The 21,748-nt window shown below is 41.4% G+C and overlaps 1 protein-coding gene across 1 annotated transcript; it reads right to left on the bottom strand.

Moving 5' to 3' along the window:
• Nucleotides 1-14,520: 14,520 nt before the first annotated feature.
• LOC134609387 (mas-related G-protein coupled receptor member H-like) lies at nucleotides 14,521-15,572 on the bottom strand. The gene has a single exon (XM_063453063.1). It carries the CDS (start codon nucleotides 15,556-15,558, stop codon nucleotides 14,521-14,523), a length of 1,038 nt encoding a protein of 345 aa, XP_063309133.1. The 5' UTR covers nucleotides 15,559-15,572.
• Nucleotides 15,573-21,748: the final 6,176 nt, after the last annotated feature.

Below are 21,748 nucleotides of genomic sequence, written 5' to 3'. Positions count from 1 at the left end.
AAAATCCAGGTGTCCGCTCAACTCTATACATGACCAGTAGATCGGCCAGTGCATAAACCAATCATTACAAAGTAGCAACCAGTGAGTGAAAAATAGACTCTGACTCAATAAATTACTCTCACAGCAGAGGTGGAATTAGCACATGGGTAACTATGTGAGAAGTAATGCTGTGCCACAGCTTGTTATTGTACATTCTTACACCTATCATACTTTCTTTAACTCATTGAATCATGCAACATTTTTCCTACATTTTGACCGGTCTGGAAATACACACAGAAACACTATATATCTATGCTAATGTTGGTGTGTGTGTGTAAAGTAGAAAACTATATACCCCTTAATGTCTGCCTGTTTTATATACAGAACAATGGTTAATGTGTATCAGTCAGCATGTCATGATGATGTCAGGCATTTTTATGTTGTGCTTTTATTAAAGGGACACTATAGTCGCCAGAACAACTACAGCTTATTGAATTTGTTCTGGTGAGTAGAATCATTACCTTCAGGTTTTTTGCTGTAAACGTTGTCTTTTCAGAGTAAATGCAGTGTTTACATTACAGCCTAGTGATAACTTTACTCCTCAGATGGCTGTTAGAGACCCAGTGGACTGGGTGCCAGGTCCCTCTAGTGTTAACACTGCAGAGAAACTGCTATGTTTACACTAGGGTTAATCCAGCCTCTAGTGGCTGTCTCACTGACAGCCGCTATGGGCGCTTCCGCACTTCTCACTGTGAAAATCACAGTGAGAAGACACTGGACGTCCATGGGAGAGCATTGAGAAATGCTTTCCTATGGACTGTTTGAATGCGCGCGCGGCTCTTGCCACACATGCGCATTTGGCGCTGACGTCGGCAGGAGGAGGAGAGTTCCCCAGCACCGAGGGAGCCCGGCGCTGGAGAAAGGTAAGTGTTTTAACCCCTTCACCCCCCTTCAGCCCAGCGGGAGTGGGAATCTGAGGGTGTGGGGGGGACCTAAAGACCCTACAGTGCCAGGAAAACAAATTTATAGTGGTCCTTTAATTAGCTCAAAAGAGGTCACAAGACCAAAAGTAAAGAAGTGATGACATTAGACCAATGCATGCTGCCAAAGTAAAATGCACAGGCACCAAAAAGCATCCAATTGCCATAGACACAAACAAACTTTCTAGGCCTTAAAAAGAACAAGGCAAACATCATTACCACAGATTACAGAGAGAATAAACAAACACTCCATTAAATAACAGAAGACTTTGGTACTTATTATAATAAGTATGCAAAGAAACTGGGCCAGAATTTGATTCTAATGCACATCAAAATGAATTTCAAACACTATTTCATTAACACTAATCAATTAATAATAAGAAATATCAAAGAAAAACAGAGATTATATTACTAAATATTAGGCTGGCTACAGTACATATAACATTTCACAATCAATTCATAAAGTCATCTTACACAAAAGGTACAATTCTAGCACCATCTCATGGCTGAGATACATAATACTGTTTAATGTGAAAATGACAAAATGTCAGAAATATAAAGTATCCATAAAATAGAACATATCATCAATATTTGTAATAAACACATAATAAGGTGCAAATTATAAGTGGTAAAAACTAGCCAATATAAGGCTAAACTAAGTGCTAAGGTGTTACTGAGGACTTTAGATACATAGTAATTAAAATAATAAAAAATGTTAGACTAAAATACAGAGTGTATTATATACAAATACATAAAAATAGCTATGTCAAAAATAGAATGATGTAATTGCAGATCTAAAGTGCAAGGGTGAACGCAGAAGATGATATATTGCAAATCCTTCTGTATCACTATGGAGGACCACCACGAGTTGAAGATAACACATCTAAAAATAAACAAAAAATAAGGATTATAACTAATTTGTTAAAAACAATGGTACTAAATCATTACTTAAATATAAAAGTAAGTACAGTCAGGTCCATAAATATTGGGACATTGACACAATTCTAATCTTTTTTGGCTCTATACACCAACACAATGGGTTTGAAATGAAACAAACAAGATGTGCTTCAACTGCCGACTTTCAGCTTTAATTTGAGGGTATTTACATCCAAATCAGGTGACCGGTGTAGGAATTACAACAGTTTGTATATGTGCCTCCCACTTTTTAAGGGACCAAAAGTAATGGGACAGATTAACAGTCATAAATCCTTTGCAGTCAATTAAAGCCTGAAGTCTGGAACGCATAGACATCACCAGACGCTGGGTTTCATCCCTGGTGATGCTCTGCCAGGCCTCTACTGCAACTGTCTTCAGCTCCTGCTTGTTCTTGGGGCATTTTCCCTTCAGTTTTGTCTTCATCAAGTGAAATGCATGCTCAATCGGATTCAGGTCAGGTGTTTGACTTGGCCATTGCATAACATTCCACTTCTTTCCCTTAAAAAACTATTTGGTTGCTTTTGCAGTATGCTTCAGGTCATTGTCCATCTGCACTGTGAAGCGCCGTCCAATGAGTTCTGAAGCATTTGGCTGAATATGAGCAGATAATATTGCCCGAAACACTTCAGAATTCAGGAGAGAGCGCAGGTAACTTTTTTTCTTTGATTTTTACTATATGTATTAGCTGATGTGTACTGTACTTGTTGCTGCCGCCCAGGAGTGGTGAGATTGAGCGCAGGACTTTTCTTTTTGTATTTGTATTAATTAAACTGTTAATAGCTCCCGACTGATTCCTCTCTTGCAACTGTCATTAGTCTAATACTATTTTTACCTTTTGTTTCACTTTACCCCACTCCCTCTAGCATGTAAGCTCATTGAGCAGGGCCCTCAACCCTCTGTTCCTGTGTGTCCAACTTGTCTGATTACAACTACATATTTGTTCGTCCACCCACTGTAAAACACTGCGGAATTTGTTGGCGCTATATAAATAATAACATAACAATAACAACACACAAATAGGGTTTACACATTGGGTGGACTTGGAGCATGACCTTTTCGGCCAGGACTTTCCGTCCTTGCATCTAACTCCCCTGACATACACATCCATTCGTTCCGCCAATGCCACCATCCATACCCAACATTATTGAAATATGGAAATAAATCAATGGAAATTCCCTCTCATAAGCAACTTATCCATATTTAGTTGATTTTTACAGAACCGACTCTCCCCATCCAGGCATGAATCCACGTGACTTTGTACATTTTGAAGACAGTGACCTAATCGAGTACTATAACTATTTCACAAACAGATAGATAACACTTTTTTAGAACCTACCACCACACCATACATCCCTCAAGACCTATGACAACTTCAGATATTTGCCAAACAGATGCTTATTTGATACCCTCATAACATACTAGATGGAACATCAAAATCCACGGCATTCGAAAGAGCATGCATAGATGCAGCATTCAACAAAAGCATAATATCTTCTAACTAATTACATGTTTTTTGTTTGTTTTTTTAATTCTTTATTCTTCTTGTGCATATGAGGACAACAAGCGTGTAGATCCACAACAGCGTCCACAAGCATTTTTCAAGACATTTCAAAAGTGTGGCAGTTTGATCGGCACATTTTTTGTATAATCATGAAAATAACAGGCTAATAAACATTGCTTATATAATATAACATGCTAGGGTAGTTAAGCATAGTAAAAGTTGGACGTAAGTTTAATAGTCTACTTTGTCTACTTGGTATGATTCAGACAGGCTTATACAAGTCGAGTACACGTTAAAGGTTAAACAGGCTTATACGTGTCTGTATAGTAATCCATTGAGTGAGCACTTGGCTGCCTAGGTATGAGTTATCTCGCTGGAGACGCAGTGCGTCAGTTTAGGAATGGATTTTGTAACAGGTTAGACACAACGATTTAGGCAGTGTGTGATAATGCATGGTTTTGCGCGGTTTATACAGCACATTGGGAATCCCTTGATGTGTTACGTGATGCATGCTGTGTGTGTGCTGATGAGCAGTGTAATAGTGCCTGTGGTGAGACATTGGTGGGAAGGTGAGATGTCAGGCATATTATGCACTATATAGAGGCATAGAATATGTGTCAAAAGGACCTAGGGGCATTTTAAAGCAGGCTGCATTTGTCTGACAGGCAGGCAGGCTATGATACATGGTCTGGCCTTCCAGGGTTAAAGGGTGGAGCGTCAAAGTAGTTTAACATGAGTTAAGCATATTGGCAGATATGACAAATAAACCTATGCTAGAGGCAATATGATATTGGTATTGCAGTCAAAATAAACAGATCTCGGACGGTGTAATGTAAAGCAACTTTTCTGAATTTGCCCTTGAATGTACGTAGGACACCCTATGGTGTGGTTACCGCTAGTGCCATTTACGGGCTGGGAGCATCTCTGTAGGCTGCTTATCTGATGCCCTGCAATGGGAGACTGCAGAGATATGGGTGCCAGAGTCTATTTAGCAGTACGTGGGGGGCCCACCAGGCCCTCGTTCTCTGTGTCAGGTCCGCAGTTCCGTAGTATCGGGGGTCAGCTAGTGGGTCACGGGCTATTACCGCTCCAGGTGGTGTCTGCCGGTTTTTCTTTGGCGTTGCCTATTTCCAGCCTGAGGGAGCCCTGCGCCTTTCGTTGCCGCCTGGTTCGACCCAAGTGGTAGCTGGATACGGGGGGCTTTTGCGGCTGTGACCTCGTGCAGGCTCCTCTGGGTTGCTTTCGTGTTGTCGCTTTACGTCTGAGTGGGGAGCGCTGCTGGGGCCGCTGCCATATAGGAATTTTTCCCGCTGTCGGTGTTATAAGCTTGGGAGGTGGTCTCCGCGGTAAGCAGTAGGTGTTCACCGGTGGGAAGGCAGGACCGCTCATCCTCTGCTGTGGTGGTGCAGGTGGACAGAGTGTATGTTCTAGCCGCTGCCATAACTTTTGGAAGTGCCTGTCCAGCCATGTGAGTATGTCCCTGGAGTATGGGAGCCATGCTTCCTCTGCCATGTTGGAATGGCCGCGGTTCTGCAGGCCTGTGCTTGCAGTTTGTCCCCTTGGTCGTGCGTGAGCCAGCTCTCCAGGTGGGGCCCAGTGTATAGTGTCTGACCAGGCAGGCTTGTGTGCTTTTCGTGGGGCTGAAAGTCAAGTGTCCGCCATATTGGAGGCCCCCACACCTATCTTGCTTGGTGAGGTCGCGGGCATAGTCGGAGAGTGCCGGGCGCGAGATCCTCCATCGGGCGTGGACCCATAGGGGGGGAGGGAGTGTGTGGCTGTGTGCGGCTGGCGGGAAAGCGGCCGCCTTTCTCTGCCGCCTCTTGCAGTAGGCCCCATGCTGCTGTTGCGGTGCCCCGTTACCCCGGGTGGCAAGTTCGGTATCGCTGGGTTTGGGTTGATCTTCCCTGTCCAGTGGTCCTATCTGCCGGAGGTCAGAGGCACTTCAGCCCGATTTAGTTGCCTGCTTGCTGGTCGGCTCCGCCCCCCAATGACATGTTTTTACTAACTGCTAATCTATAATGTAATTATTGTGTTTGGTGAAGTAGTAATTTGTTCTACCAATGATTTGATTCAGGGGCAGAGCTATGTTTTTTATGTTTTTTGACAGGACAGGACAGGACAGATCAATCATCTGATGTAAGTTCAACTGAGCATAAATTGACTTGCTAAAGACAAGACTTAAAGCAAAAAAATATCCAACCGGTAACCTAATTTATAGACTGGCAGTCCTTAAATGGACACTACGAGCACCAATACAAATATAACACATTTTGCCTCGTTATGCTGTATTTTTGCAGACTCAAATCAGAATGCTGCAACATAAGTCTGCCTCCTTAGCCACATCCCATCAGTCCAGAAAAAAAAAGACTTCCTTATCAAATGTCTACAGTTCTCAAAGTGAAACTCCAACATATAAAACACTTCTATTCATTGAATCTTCGGGTTTATCCTTGCTCTAATGTTACCGGAGGAATAACAGGAGCAAACCGCAGAAGCCACACATAGAGATATGGACACAGGTCTTCAGGAAGTAAGAGGCCTTTATTCAAGTACCGATCGGGTCTCAGATGCACTCCTGTTCCAAAAATATCTGAGAGGCAAATACATTGTGCACAGGACTTTTGTTAACAGCATATCCCCACCCATAAAGTATAACCCCTCCTATATTCCTCAGACCAATCAGCACACAGGATGTTCAGGATCACCTTATATGGGCAGACCACATGGCTTGTTGAAGACAAAGGAATTTACTATCCACTTCCACACATGCTCAGTATACTGATGACTCATCCAACTGTTTGTAACCAGATACTAATTAGCATATGCCATGTGGAGATTTCGACCTACTAAATTTTACCATGCTGGAATCCCATCACACTAAGAGTGCAGTCATCTTTACTTCTCTTTGGTCATAACCAAAGCTTATATGAACAAAAACTGTGTTGGTAATTGAAAGCTAGTGTGCATTTATGAATCCCAAAATAAGCAGGCAAAGGCACCTCAAAAGAATGCGATTTGAGGTAGTTTCATCTTCAGGTTGTGCATGGGCTTAGCAGTTATGGAAAGTGGTGCTTCTAACCAAAGAGGATAAACGACGGCCTTCTCCACAGAATAAAAGAGAAATATAAAAAATATACAAACCCTCCCACCACAGAATAACACAGAGGCTATTATTCACAATCTTTTATTTTTGGTAATAAATGAGTTTTCCGTTAATACAACAAGATTACTGGAAAATGCCATGGTAATGTAATTTGATTTAGTATGGAACAAGAATAGAACAGTAAAGGCTGTTTAATTTAAATATCCAGTTACACCAAGTAGTTAATAGTATTTTGTCATAACTTTCTGTGACACATTGACTTTAGTAAAGTAATCCAAAAATCATTAAGAAAAAAACATATGCAGGTGATACTCGAAAAATTAGAATATCGTGCAAAAGTTCATTTATTTCAGTAATGCAACGTAAAATGGGAAACTAATATATGAGATAGACGCATGCAAAGCAAGATAGTTTAAGCCGTGTTTTGTCATAAGTGCGATGATTACGGCTTACAGCTCATGAAAACCCCAAATCCACAATCTCAGTAAATTAGAATATTACATGCAATCAATAAAACAAGGAGTGTACATAGAATAATATCGGACCTCTGAAAAGTATAAGCATGCATATGGAATCAGTACTTTGTTTGGGCCCCTTTTGCAGCAATTACTGCCTCACTGCGGCGTGGCATGGAAGCCATCAGCCCAGGGCCGGTGCTACCTGTAAGGTGACCTAGGCCGACGCCTAGGGCGCAACTTAGTAGGGGGCGTCGGATCCCTGTGCCCGGAGTCCCGGTGCGGCTCCTGATGCTGCATTGCCTGAGCGCTTTAGCAGGCCTCAGGCGGCGCAGCATTGCTGTATGGAGGGCGGCCGGATTTGAGTGCCAAGCGCTCCCTCCTGCCGGTCTCTCAATGTAGCGTGGCGCGGAACGCGGGACAGGAACCTCTGTTTCCTGTACCCGTGCAACGGTGGACTGACAGGAAGTGCTCACTAGTCGAGGTAAGGACCACTAGGGGAGGGGGGTTAAGGACCACGAGGGGAGGGGCAGATAAGGACCACAAGGGGAGGGGGTAAGGACCACTAGGGGAGGGGTGGTGTAAGGACCACGAGGGGAAGGGGGTAAGGACCACGAGGGGAGGGGGGGGTAAGGACCACTAGGGAGGGGGGTAAGGACCACTAGGGGAGGGAGGGGTGTAAGGACCACCAGGGGAAGGGGGGTGTAAGGACCACTAGGGAAGGAGGGGGTAAGGACCACGAGGTCAGGGGGGTGTAAGGGCCACGAGGGGAGGAGAGGGAAGTAAGGACCACTGGGGGAGGAGGGGGGAGTAAGGACCACTGGGGGAGGAGGGGGGAGTAAGGACCACTGGGGGAGGAAGGGGGGGAGTAAGGACCACTGGGGGAGGGGAGGGGGGAGTAAGAACCCCTGGGTGAGGAGGGGGGGAGTAAGGACCACTGGGGAGGGTGGGGGGGAGTAAGGACCACTGGGGGAGGGTGGGTGGGAAGTAAGGACCACTGGGGAAGGAACACAGGGGAACGGGGGGTGGGGAGTAAGGACCACTGAGGGAGAGGAGGTAAGAACCACTGAGGGAGGAGGGGGAGGTCCACTAAGGGGTTTGGGAGAGGGAGGACCACTAAGGAGAGGGGAGGAGGGTAAGGACCACTAAGGGGGGGAGAGGATAATGACCACTAAGGGGGTGGGGGGAGGAGGGGAAGATCTACTAAGGGGTTTGGGAGAAGGAGGATCACTAAGGGGAGGGATGGAGAACCACTAAGGGGGAGAGGGGGGAGTGAGAAGACCACCAAGGGGGGACTGCAGAGGGACAGGGGGCGAAGGGAGAGCACTAAGGGACAGAAGGGGAGAACACAGAGGGACAAGAGGGAAGGGGAAATCAATAATTGACAGGAGGGGAGAGCACTATGAAACTTAAAAAAATATATAGAGCTGCTCCCCTCTGAGTCCCTATCCTACCCCACAAACCCTCTCTTTTACACTACACACATACACAATGCACCCCCCCCACACACACACACACAGAAACATACAATGCATTCCTACTCACACACAGACACACCCGAAACACACAGTGCATCCCTTATGTTCACACAAACACTCATTCTCTTACACACAGAAACAAAATGCATCTCTTACGCAATCAATGCACCCCTTACAGACACACACTGCATTCAATTACATACACAGAAAAACACCGTGCAGCCCTTACACACACACACACACACACAGAAACATACAATGCATTCCTTACACGCAAACACACACTGCATCCCCTATAAACACACAACATCCCTTACACAAATTGGTATCCCTATACACTACATACTATAAGAACACACATACATTGCATCCTCTACAATAACACATAAATCATCCCCTACACACATACACTCCACTTACTGTGAGACAACTCATGGGTCGGCCATGTAGGTGGATTTATGGGTGGGCATTGTAGGCATACTCACGGTCAAGCCCTGGGGGCCCAGACCTTGAGCTGTGTAAGGGACCCTAAAAAATAGAGCTGCTTCCTGTTCGTTAATTGTTGTGAGTACTGATGAGCCTTGTTCGGCGAAACGCGCGTCGGGGCTCCTGATACTGGATCCAGTAGATTTACTCCTGGGCTATCGTGTCCATAAATCTATATTTATCTTGGTTATTTTGCCATACCTTGGATCCTGAATATTTGACTGACGACCAAATCAGATGTATTTTCTATATATCCCTTTATCAGTTCGGCTATTAGTATAGGTAGCTAGCTTGCTCCTATTCTAGACAGGTGCCCACGAAGGCACAGTTTAGGAGATACTTGTCATTACATCGACAGGTGCCCACGTAGGAACAGTACTATTTATTTTGTTAACCTACCTCCTCCGATCTCAGTTAGGTGCCCACGAAGGCACAGTTGAGGAGTACCAGGGTACAGTATAATTCCTTACACGCAAACACACACTGCATCCCCTATAAACACACAACATCCCTTACACAAATTGGTATCCCTATACACTACATACTATAAGAACACACATACATTGCATCCTCTACAATAACACATAAATCATCCCCTACACACATACACTCCACTTACTGTGAGACAACTCATGGGTCGGCCATGTAGGTGGATTTATGGGTGGGCATTGTAGGCATACTCACGGTCAAGCCCTGGGGGCCCAGACCTTGAGCTGTGTAAGGGACCCTAAAAAATAGAGCTGCTTCCTGTTCGTTAATTGTTGTGAGTACTGATGAGCCTTGTTCGGCGAAACGCGCGTCGGGGCTCCTGATACTGGATCCAGTAGATTTACTCCTGGGCTATCGTGTCCATAAATCTATATTTATCTTGGTTATTTTGCCATACCTTGGATCCTGAATATTTGACTGACGACCAAATCAGATGTATTTTCTATATATCCCTTTATCAGTTCGGCTATTAGTATAGGTAGCTAGCTTGCTCCTATTCTAGACAGGTGCCCACGAAGGCACAGTTTAGGAGATACTTGTCATTACATCGACAGGTGCCCACGTAGGAACAGTACTATTTATTTTGTTAACCTACCTCCTCCGATCTCAGTTAGGTGCCCACGAAGGCACAGTTGAGGAGTACCAGGGTACAGTATAATTGAGTTGACAATTAACTTACGACCATATCAGATGAATTTCTAACAAATCCTCTTAATAGCTGAGCTATCAGCACAGTTAGCCAGCTTTCTCTTTTTTTTCTCTAGACAGGTGCCCACGAAGGCACAGTTTAGGAGATTTTTGCGATTATACTGACAGGTGCCCACGAAGGCACAGTACAATTTATTTGTTAGCCTACCTCCGTTGATTCTACTTAGGTGCCCACGAAGGCACAGTTTAGGAGTATTGGAGTCATATCTCTCCCTTCCTAATTACAGCCGATTTAAGCTTTTGACGCTGATTAGGGTTGATTGCCGTTATTTCATGTTGGGCAGCAATGCACTAGTCGGATGCACATTTGTAACATATATTCTGTAAATCTCCGTGTGACTATCCCACGTACTACCAGTTATGCACTTTGAAGTATGGGCTTGATGCTGAGTATATCAGCTTAACACTTTGGACAACATTGTAATTTTACCGTGTGACCGTGCTTACACAGTTAACTTGCCGTTGATCCGACTACTGTTATACATTGTAGCTGTGTAGTTACCTCGCTACAATCATTATATTACTTTGTACGTTGATAATCTTTTGACCTTTTTTATACAGCCTATATCGCTGTGATTTGGCCATTCAGGATACATTACAATTGTTTCATTTCTATTGTGCAATCCTACTAGTATCATTGAACGTTAAGGTGTTGGGGATCGATTTATTTCCCCCCTCCCCTCCTTTTGTGAGGCTCTCTGCCCCCTCTTGATTTAGGTCATCCTTTGTCATTGTCCCTTTCACTCCCCTCCCGTCTGTCTGTACTCCTCACCTTGGAGTTGTTGTAAGTCACGATTTGTGCCCCAGTTAATTATTTTTTTACTGGGACATCTAAGTGACTTAGTGTTGATTTGTTATTTTTATTACATTAATAAAGTATATTACTGATCCCTTTTAGTATTACATTGGGACAGATCTCTCTTTCTTTAGTTTTCTTGTGACTTTACCCAGGGTTAACCCCTTCTCTGTCCCTTCCCTATTGTTTGTTATTTACTTGGCTAATCTTCTATGTTACTGTTAAAAACAGTCTCCAGAGAGCCTCTTCTACACCAGACCTGTGGAGCCAGACTGAGCCCATCATCAGCCTCTTGTCCTCATCTGGTGGTAAGTAGGCAATCCAATATATTATTAGTGGCACTAATCTCTAATTTACCTCACATTAAATGGATACTATAGTCACCAGAAGCACTACAGCATAATGTAGTGGTTCTGGTGTCTATAGCCTGTGCCTGTAGGCTTTTTAATGTAAACACACTGTCTTTTCAGATAAAAGACACTTTGTGAAGACTGGCATTGGCGGAGGTTAGAGGCACTTCAAACCGATTTAGTTGCCGTTTTTGTGCCCGGTGAGCAGGAGCTCTTGCAGAGCACGTCTTCCCTGCTTGCTGGTTCGGCTCCGCCCCCCCAATGACATGTTTTTACTAACTGCTAATCTAGTTTGCTGGCCAATTCGCTGGCCAATCAAGCACAGTAATCCCACGGTCATTGAACCAGGCTTTGGTGCTTTTGGCAGTGTGGGGAGGTGCCAAGTCCTGCTGGAAAATTAAATCAGCATCCCCATAAAGCTCGGCTGTGGAATGAAGCATGAAGTGCTCCAAAATTTCCTGGTAGACGGCTGCGTTGACCCTGGACTTAATGAAGCACAGTGGACCAACATCAGCAGATGACATGGCTCCCCAAATCAACACAGACTCTGGAAACTTCACACTGGACTTCAAGCATCTTGCAGTGTGTGCCTCTCCATTCTTCCTCCAGACTCTGGATCCTTGGTTTCCAAATGAGATGCAAACGTTGCTCTCATCAGAAAAGAGGACTTTGCACCACTGAGCAACAGACCAGGTCTGTTTTTCTTTCGCCCAGGTAAGACGCTTCTGATGTTGTTTGTTGTTGAGGAGTGGCTTGACAAGAGGAATACGACATCTGAAGCCCATGTCCAGGATCTGTCTGTGTGTGGTGGCTCTTGATGCACTGACTCCAGCCTCAGTCCACTCCTTGTGAAAGTCCCCAACACTTTTGAATGGCCTTTTCCTGACAATCCTCTCCAGGCTGGGGTCATCCCTGCTGCTTGTGCACCTTTTTCTATTAATGTGCTTTGATACAGCACTTTGGGAACTTCCTTTGCAATTACTCCTTATGGAGGGTGTCAATGATGGTTTTCTGCACAACTGTAAGGTCAGCAGTCTTCCCCATGATAGTGATTCCTACTGAAGCAGACTGAGAGACCATTTAAAGGCTCAGAAACCCTTTGCAAGTGTTATGGCTTACTTAGCTGATTAGAGTGGGACACTGTGAGCCTAGAATATTGCACCTTTTCACAATATTCTAATTTACTGAGATTGTGGATTTGGGGTTTTAATGAGCTGTCAGCCATAATCATCGCACTTATGATAAATCACTGCTTGAACTATCTTGCTTTGCATGTACTGCGTCTATCTCATATATCAGTTTCCCCTTTTATGTTGCATTACTGAAATAAATTAACTTTTGCACGATATTCAAATTTTTGGAGTATCACCTGTAGACAACATTGGATAGTAAAGACAATATTTCTCATGTTGAGTAGAATTTTGGTAAAATGTTGCAATTGGAAGAGCTTCTGTCATTTATTATTATTATTTATAAAGCATCAACAAAATCTGCAGCACTGTACATTTTTGTTGATTTGGGGAGCCATGTCATCTAAGGATTTCCTGCCTTCCCCCCCCTGCAATGCCCCTCACACACTGCCCCCCACACTGCCATCCACCAACCCTGACCACCACATACACTGCCCCCCACACTAACAGCCACACTGACCACCACATACACTGCCCCCCTCACTGACCACCACATACCCTTCCCCCACACTCTCTGCCACCCACACTGCCCTGTCCCCCACACTGCCATCCACAAACCCAGACCACCACATATACTGCCTCCTATACTGACGACCACACTGACCACCACATACCCTTCCCCCACACTCCCTGTACACTGACCACCACATACACTGCCCCCACATATCCTGCCTCCCACACTGCCCCATGTACCCTGCCCCCACACTGACCACCACATACACTGACACCACATACCCTGCCCCCCACACTCCCCCACCACATACCTTTCCCCCACACTCCCCCCACACTGACCACCACATACACTGCCCCCACATATCCTGCCTCCCACACTGCCCCATGTACCCTGCCCCCACACTGACCACCACATACACTGACACCACATACCCTGCCCCCCACACTGACCACCACATACCTTTCCTCCACACTCCCCCCACACTGACCACTGCATACACTGCCCCAACATACTTCGCTTCCCACACTACCCCTACATACCCTGCCTCACACACTGCCCCCACATACTCTGACCCCCACACTGACCACAACACACACTGCCCCCACACTAACCACCACATACACTGCCCCCCACACTGACCACCACATACCCTGACCCCCACACTGACAACCACATACACTGCCCCCACACTAACTCACCTACAGGAATACCTGTGAATACATGTTGAGAATGACAGCTTAATGCCAATAATATATCATTTTCTGCTTGTGTTTTCTGACATTCTAGAAAGTAGCCAATAGCCTTCTTGCCTATCTTATGAGAATTTGATGAATAAAGAAAACCATCATGAAGAGATACCTAAAGACAGTTAGATTCGCATGTGAAAATAGGAATCCACGTGCAAATGAAAGTTCCCCACCTAATGATCCTGCTTCAGCAAAATAAGCTGCCCTTGAGGATCTGTAATAGGTTTATGATCAGTATCTCAGGGAAATATAAAACAAGTTGGGACTCTTTGGAGTTTTCCTTATAGGATTTAGGGTAACTAACTGTTAAATATATATGAGTTGCATTAACAACGAAACAGCTGTCCATGACTGGTTTACTGGCTTTGCATCTTTTCCCAAGTTGTGTTTTAAGCTGTTGGTCACAGCAAACACAGACTAAAAGGAATCCATGTTTAAAATGGAATCAGGCAAAAATGTGATTCTTTGTTAAGGTCATTTGCATATGCCCACCCAGAATCATTTGCGGTAGTAACATTACTGCAGATTTGTGATTTCTGTGGGAAAAGCAAGTCTTATGGCTTGACTGGTGTGCAGATTTTTGTTTAACATTGTATAAACTCAATGAGACAAACATATGCTTTGAAGTACCTTTTACCATGTATTATATGTTTTGGAATGTAATAACTCATAAAACTCTAAAAATATAATTGGCCACTACATTTCATAGATTTAAAACATATGTTATAACTAGAAAAGTAACAGAAAAGTACATGCATTGGTTTATAACTAATGGGGATTACATTAATGTGTTTTCTTTTTTTGTTTTTTTACTCCACAATTAAATAGCGATATAACAGATATAAAACAAGTTTATTTTTACAAAGGTGTTAGGTAATACTATCAACAGTGCTCTCAAAATATTTAGTTTTTTCTTCATCTGTACTTTTAATCCTGCAAGATGAACTGTTTGTTTTATCTCTTGTTGAGTTTTCTTTCACATCTTGTATTTCTGCATCATCATATTTGAACGCTCTTTGAAGGGCATCATGAATAGAGTGATGAGATTTTTCTCTCCATTGTCTTCCCACAATGAAGTACATATATGGATTGATAGTACTATTCAGTGATGTGCTAAACACACTGGCATAGTAAAGACTAACATACTGAGCATCCAATCTCAAAAGTTGAAAGTACATTAAAAACCATATGAAGCTAAATGGAACGACTGACAGAATAAAAATAATTACAGCAATAATGATAATAATGTAGAGCTTTGGGGGGTATTGCCGCCGGAAGATCCTCCCTACTCTTATAAGTAGTGCGAAGCTACAAAGAACCATTAATGGTAAGCAGATACCAACACCTATAGTAAATGTCATTAGCTCAACTCCCGTACATAAGTTTGTCTGAGCTGCAAAATCTTCTGGTGGACATGAAAGATTTTTAATGAGACTCTCTGAGCAGCCAACAAACCAAAGGACAAGACACATATTGGAAGATAAATTCTTTGGTCGGTTACAATGATACCACATCGGAAACATCACTGAGAGGCACCGTTCCATGCTAATGGCTGTGAGGAAGAACATTCCTGAATACTGAGCGATATCATAAAATATTTCTAAAAATGTATAGAAAGGTTTTTTTCCGGGAAAATATGCGTTTTCACCAATTAGTGTGTTTATATATATCATCATTATTAGAGCAGTAAATAATAGAAAGATGAAGTCAGCTACTGCCAGGTTGATAATATAAACAGTATATTTGTTTCTCTTTATCCTGAAGGCAAGAAACCAGATCACAATAACATTCCCCACTATTCCAAACAAGCAGAGAGCAATGGCAACTGCAGATGCTACAGTATAATGTATAAGTGCATCCGGATTATAACCACCATTGTCATTCGTGGTATTATTCAGGTCAGTCATGTTTGTGTCATTGAAATCCATGTTGCGTAAGTGAATTCTTAGCCTATAATAAAAATGCAACATAAAATACAAAAATACTCAAGACAAAGGTGTAATAACTAAATTAACTGGTTTCACTGTGTGCTATACAATGTGGTATTTGTTTTTACTGTGGAAGTGATATGAATAAGCACATTAGTCTATAGTCAACATTTTATTCGCCTATATATGATATTTTAATGGCAGCATTTGAAATAGCTGCTGTCTGGGACTGTAACTCTCACTAATCTCAGGCAGCATTGGTGACATGTATGCCCCTAACAGTAAAACCTTAATTTAACCCTTACAGTACTCTAACATACTACACTACACATTAACGCCTAGATAGATAGATAGGCACGTAGACAGATGAACAGACAGATATAGAGAGACAGATAGATAGGCACGTAGACAGATGAACAGACAGATATAGAGAGACAGATGGATATATAAATAGATATAAAGATGTAGATACGTTTGTAACACTTGTAATATCCACATTATTAATAATTTCATTAATTTGAGGGACCATGCCATGATAGGCAGGACTGAATTTACAATTTTTACTGATCCAAAGCCAGTCTCCTTATTATACCCCTCCATGGCCCTATAGATACATCTAATGAGTTGAATGTGGGAGCACTCGTAGCTCTTTATAATCAAAAACTGCTTTAATTCAATTATTCAAGATCAACACCTGGGCCTTTCTCAATTAAAATTAGTGCTTTTGCCTCTGAATCTATGCAAAGTATTGCAAAGCATCCACATTTCCAAATTGTGATACAAATTGCATATGTCTTATAACAAGTTATAATATATATATAGTAACTTTTCTTTATTATATATATATATATACTGAATGTATCCAGTACCAGAAGAGGAACAGCTACCAGAGGCGAGATAGCCACATAATGTAATTAGGTTCCACACAAGCATGATGGCGTTATTACATCACTGAGAGGGAAAGAAGTTAAATAAACCTGGTAGTTGACACATTTCCCCAGGTTGTAATGTTAGAGCTTGTATATTTTTACTTATTTACAGGGCATGAATCTAACAAATACACAAAACTGAACAATGATAATAGCTATTGCAATATTAGTTAAAGAGATTGTGTAGAAACAAAGTGCAAAATACAATTAAACACACATGGAATTGCATGAATTGAAAGAATAGAAAAGCATAAAAAACTGAGTAATTATATATATTACACACGTTTGTGTGTAAATTTTAGGGCACATTAAGTTACATGAGAGAATAGGAAGAAAAATAAACAAATCAACAAAAATACATATTAGAGAAAAAAAATAGCATTAGGGATGCTCACCTGTCAGGGCTATATATCTGCTAGGCGAGGTGTGTTTACCAAGACTATATTGCTGGAATGATCTAAACTTTGAGTCAAGTCACTATATTATAGTCTGTGATCCAAAGGCTTTAATAATGAACTAGTATTCAATGGGTGGAGTAGAGTGCTATATAGGTTATACAAGAAGAAGAAATGGGTGTGTACTGCATACAGACACAGATACCAAATACATTGTCTTACTGTCAAATTTTTAAAGTATTGTGACACCAGTAAAATCCCGAGAGTTCAAACATTTACTAATAATAGGTTTCATTGCCTACAACAAGTGGGATGACGTACTAAATGGAAAATTCATATACAGTTGCAAGAAAAAGTATGTGAACCCTTTGGAATGATATGGATTTCTGTACAAATTGGTCATAAAATGTGATCTGATCATCATCTAAATCACAACAATAGACAATCACAGTCTGCTTAAACTAAGAACACACAAAGAATGAAATGTTGCCATGTTTTTTATTGAACACACCATGTAAACATTCGCGGTGCAGGTGGAAAAAGTATGTGAACCCCTAGACTAATGACATCTCCAAGAGCTAATTGGAGTGAGATGTCAGCCAACTGGAGTCCAATCAATGAGATGAGATTGGAGGTGTTGGTTACAGCTGCCCTGCCCTATAAAAACACACACCAGTTCTGGGTTTGCTTTTCACAAGAAGCATTGCCTGATGTGAATGATGCCTCGCACAAAAGAGCTCTCAGAAGACCTACGATTAAGAATTGTTGACTTGCATAAAGCTGGAAACGGTTATAAAAAGCCCTGCTGTTCATCAGTCCGCGGTGAGACAAATTGTCTATAAATGGAGATGGTTCTGCACTGCTGCTACTCTCCCTTGGAGTGGCCATCCTGTAAAAAATGACTGCAAGAGCACAGCGCAGACTGCTCAATGAGGTGAAGAAGAATCCTAGAGTGTCAGCTAAAGACTTACAAAAGTCACTGGCAAATGCTGACATCCCTGTTAGCGAATCTACAATACGTAAAACACTAAACAAGAATGGATTTCATGGGAGGATACCACAGAGGAAGCCACTGCTGTCCAAACAAAACATTGCTGCACGTTTACAGTTTGCACAAGAGCACCTGGATGTTTCACAGCAGTACTGGCAAAATATTCTGTGGACAGATGAAACCAAAGTTGAGTTGTTTGGAAGAAATACACAACACTATGTGATGCGAAAAAGAGGCACAGCACACCAACATCAAAAGCTCATCCCAACTGTGAAGTATGGTAGTGGGGCATCATGGTTTGGGGCTGCTTTGCTGCGTCAGGGCCTGGACGGATTGCTATCATCGAAGGAAAAATGAATTCCCAAGTTTATCAAGACATTTTTCAGGAGAACTTAAGGCCATCTGTCTACCAGCTGAAGCTCAACAGAAGATGGGTGTTGCAACAGGACAATGACCCAAAGCATAGAAGTAAACAACAACAGAATGACTTAAACAGAAGAAAATACGCCTTCTGAAGTGGCCCAGTCAGAGTCCTGACCTCAACCCGATTGAGATGCTGTGGCATGACCTCAAGAAAGCGATTCACACCAGACATCCCAAGAATATTGCTGAACTGAAATAGTTCTGTAAAGAGGAATGGTCAAGAATTACTCCTGACCGTTGTGCACGTCTGATCTGCAACTACAGGAAACATTTGGTTGAAGTTATTGCTGCCAAAGGAGGTTCAACCAGTTATTAAATCCAAGGGTTCACATACTTTTTCCACCTGCACTGTGAATGTTTACATGGTGTGTTCAATAAAAACATGGCAACATTTCATTCTTTGTGTGTTATTAGTTTAAGCAGACTGTGATTGTCTATTGTTGTGACTTAGATGATGATCAGATCATATTTTATGACCAATTTGTGCAGAAATCCATATCATTCCAAAGGGTTCACACACTTTTTCTTGCAACTATATAGTACTATATTACACAGCAATTCATCATACGTGGTAGTGTGGGTAAGAGATTGCTACAAAGTTGATATTCCACAGAGTGCATACAGTGTATTTGTGTGGCAATTCCAGGGCTAGAATACCTTCTAAATTTCCACTGAGACTGGTTGTTCCTATTGAGACTGGACTGGGCACCCTTATCCATTTACTTGTATAGTGTATGAATTTCTTATGTCATGCATTCCTATTTGTTATTTTGTATTTTAGTATACATCATTTATTGTTTTCTTCAAATAGGGACCATTTTGTGGTCTGAATTAATTCCCTGTTTGGAATATTAGTTATGTATATATATATAACTTATGCATAGTTTCTATTTTTGTAATGGGTGCTTTTTTATTGATAGTTTTTTTAAGTTTTAATTTATTTTTTATATTCCTAACTATCAGCTCTTGTTTTGTTTTTTTAATGAAGTTACTGTTGTCCATCACCTGCATATCTCAAGCTGGACCTTGGAAATACTTCCCTGGGCATAGAAGCTTGAGAATTCATTTTTACACAACCATCCAAGAGTTCCCAGCTTAACATGTAAATGAGCACAGAGAGGCACTGTGTTTTATAATACACTCTACATGGAGGACCATAATACATGCTTTGGTTTACAAAAAGCTGTGTTTAATTATTTCTGTATTTGTCATTTAGTATCATTTACATAGAACACCAAAAGAATTAAGAAATTCTTAATTCTAAAACAAGAGAAAAACTCCTTATTAGGGAGATGTAGTTTGGTTTGAATAACATGAAAGGATAATATTAAATCGTGCTGTATCATATCATTAATGGACAATTGGGACCTTGTCCAATTTTGTAGTGATATATCCTGCATGTTGTCCTTCAGAACATCTAAATGACAAATATCAATTACTTTATTTGAAACTTTTAAGCATTTGTTTTCACAGAGAAAAAGCTGTGTTTAAAACAACATCCATTTGGTAAGGGTACCTGCCATATGGCAGAGTGAAGTCTGAGTGAAGTCTGAGTGAAGTCTGAAACACAATGTCTGTCTGTGCAACTAGGGATGAGGTGAGAGTAAGGGTGGTGATGTCAAGAGGACCCAAGAGGAGGACAGGTAAGTAACCATCCACATACAAAAACAATCCTCAGTATAAGATAGTGCAAAGTGCTAGATTACCCAAGCAAAAGTTATAACAACACCAGATAACCCTAACATATTAGTAAAAACAATGAAAATGACTTTTCTTGCTAAGTGGACAAGAAGTCAAAGATGAAAATCCAAAAGCATTCCTGCTTTAGCAATTCCCTAGCCCTGTGAACAACTCAGGTGATTCAGGCACCCTGTCAATTGTCATAAACCTTAAAGGGACACCAGAACCATTACAGCTTAATGTGCCTAAGCATTTTTTCCAGCACTACATGTTTGTATTCATAATACTATAGTGTCCCTTTAAGGCAGGCAGAAAATGTCTAGCAATTGGTTTATTCAAGTGGCCATCCCTGTATGCTGTACAGATAGAGGATCAATGTTCTATAATCCTTTTCTCTCAACTCATTGTAAGTTTTGGTCACATATAATAGTCCACACAAGCATTGCAGTGTATACAATCAAAAAAGTCACTGTACAAGATGCATGATGGAATTATAATTTAAATATAAAATATAACTGTATGATGGAATTTTGAGATAAAAGACAGATAGACAGACAGAGAAATCAACAGTGGGATAGAGAATATATACTGGCGCTAAAATTAAAAAAAATCCGATCCAATATGGAGCAATTTCCAACAAAGCAGCTATAACACCTAGATGTAATCTTTCTTATTTACACCAACTAACATATAACCCAACAAAACATAAATGAAGGTGTAGCGTTACATACATATATAGGAGTTGAACCAGAGAATATTCGTATAGGTGACAATTCCACAAAGAATCCCAGAGTGCACCTATAATTAAAAAATCTCTGATAGTGTGATAATGTATATAAAGGTGGATAGGGATTGGAGAGGAGGTAATTTTAATCAAAAACTTACGTAGTAAAGAAGAAATGAAATGGATTTTTGAACTGAACACTCTGATCCCTCATGGTTTAAACTCTGATTTTGAAATGTGCCATTTTTTAGAATAATTTTTAACTATTTTAGTAAATTAGTTTTTTTATATTTGAAGATTTGTTTTTTCCTCATTTTTATTTTTTCTAGGTCTTAACTATATATATTTTGGAATGGTTCATTAGCCTTATACTTGTTACCTTTTCTCCATAAATAATTTATTTTGGTCCTTTTTCCGTATTATCTTGTAAATGAAGTGTATAAAATTGAAGGGGATCCCTAGAGTCTTGTATTAATACATGTGGAGCCACTATGCACTTTATTTCTTTTCATTTTTAGACCCACATATTTAATGATTTCATTTGTGCTCACATTAGGTGAATGTAAAATGTATAAAATTTATATATATGCAATTGAATCACAAAGGGTTAAGGAAATCTTAGATTAGAATATTCAGTATAAAGAAGCATTTAGGTGAAAAGCCCCTTAGACGCAATGTGTAGAGTAGTGACCAATAAGTGAACACATAAGGTGGCGTTTAGTTTATTTTATTTCCCTCACTATTATTGTCTTTTACTGATACTGTTTCCCTTCTCCGTTTTGGTCCCGTTCGAATTTGATCCATGAGTATATAAAACTCGAGATATAAAACTATACGAGAATAGTGATATCTCATTGGACAATTAGGACACGTGGGACTGTATAGTATTACGTCATATGCGGAAGTATACACATGAGAAGGAGGCTTGGAACACAATTTACGATCAGCTGTTAACATTGAAGAATCGGCGAAAGAACAGGTGAAAATTAAAGCAGCACGAGGAAGAGATATAAAAGCAGGACTCCAG

This window comes from Pelobates fuscus, chromosome 4 (assembly GCF_036172605.1).
Source record: "Pelobates fuscus isolate aPelFus1 chromosome 4, aPelFus1.pri, whole genome shotgun sequence".
In the NCBI taxonomy this organism is placed as follows: Eukaryota; Metazoa; Chordata; class Amphibia; order Anura; family Pelobatidae; genus Pelobates; species Pelobates fuscus.
The sequence above is the reverse complement of the archived record's forward strand: the minus strand, read 5'-3'. Positions and strand labels throughout refer to the sequence as shown.

Bases quoted from the DNA above. Each gene is read 5' to 3' on its own strand.
- LOC134609387 (XM_063453063.1), bottom strand. From the start codon at position 15,558: ATGACTGACCTGAATAATACCACGAATGACAATGGTGGTTATAATCCG.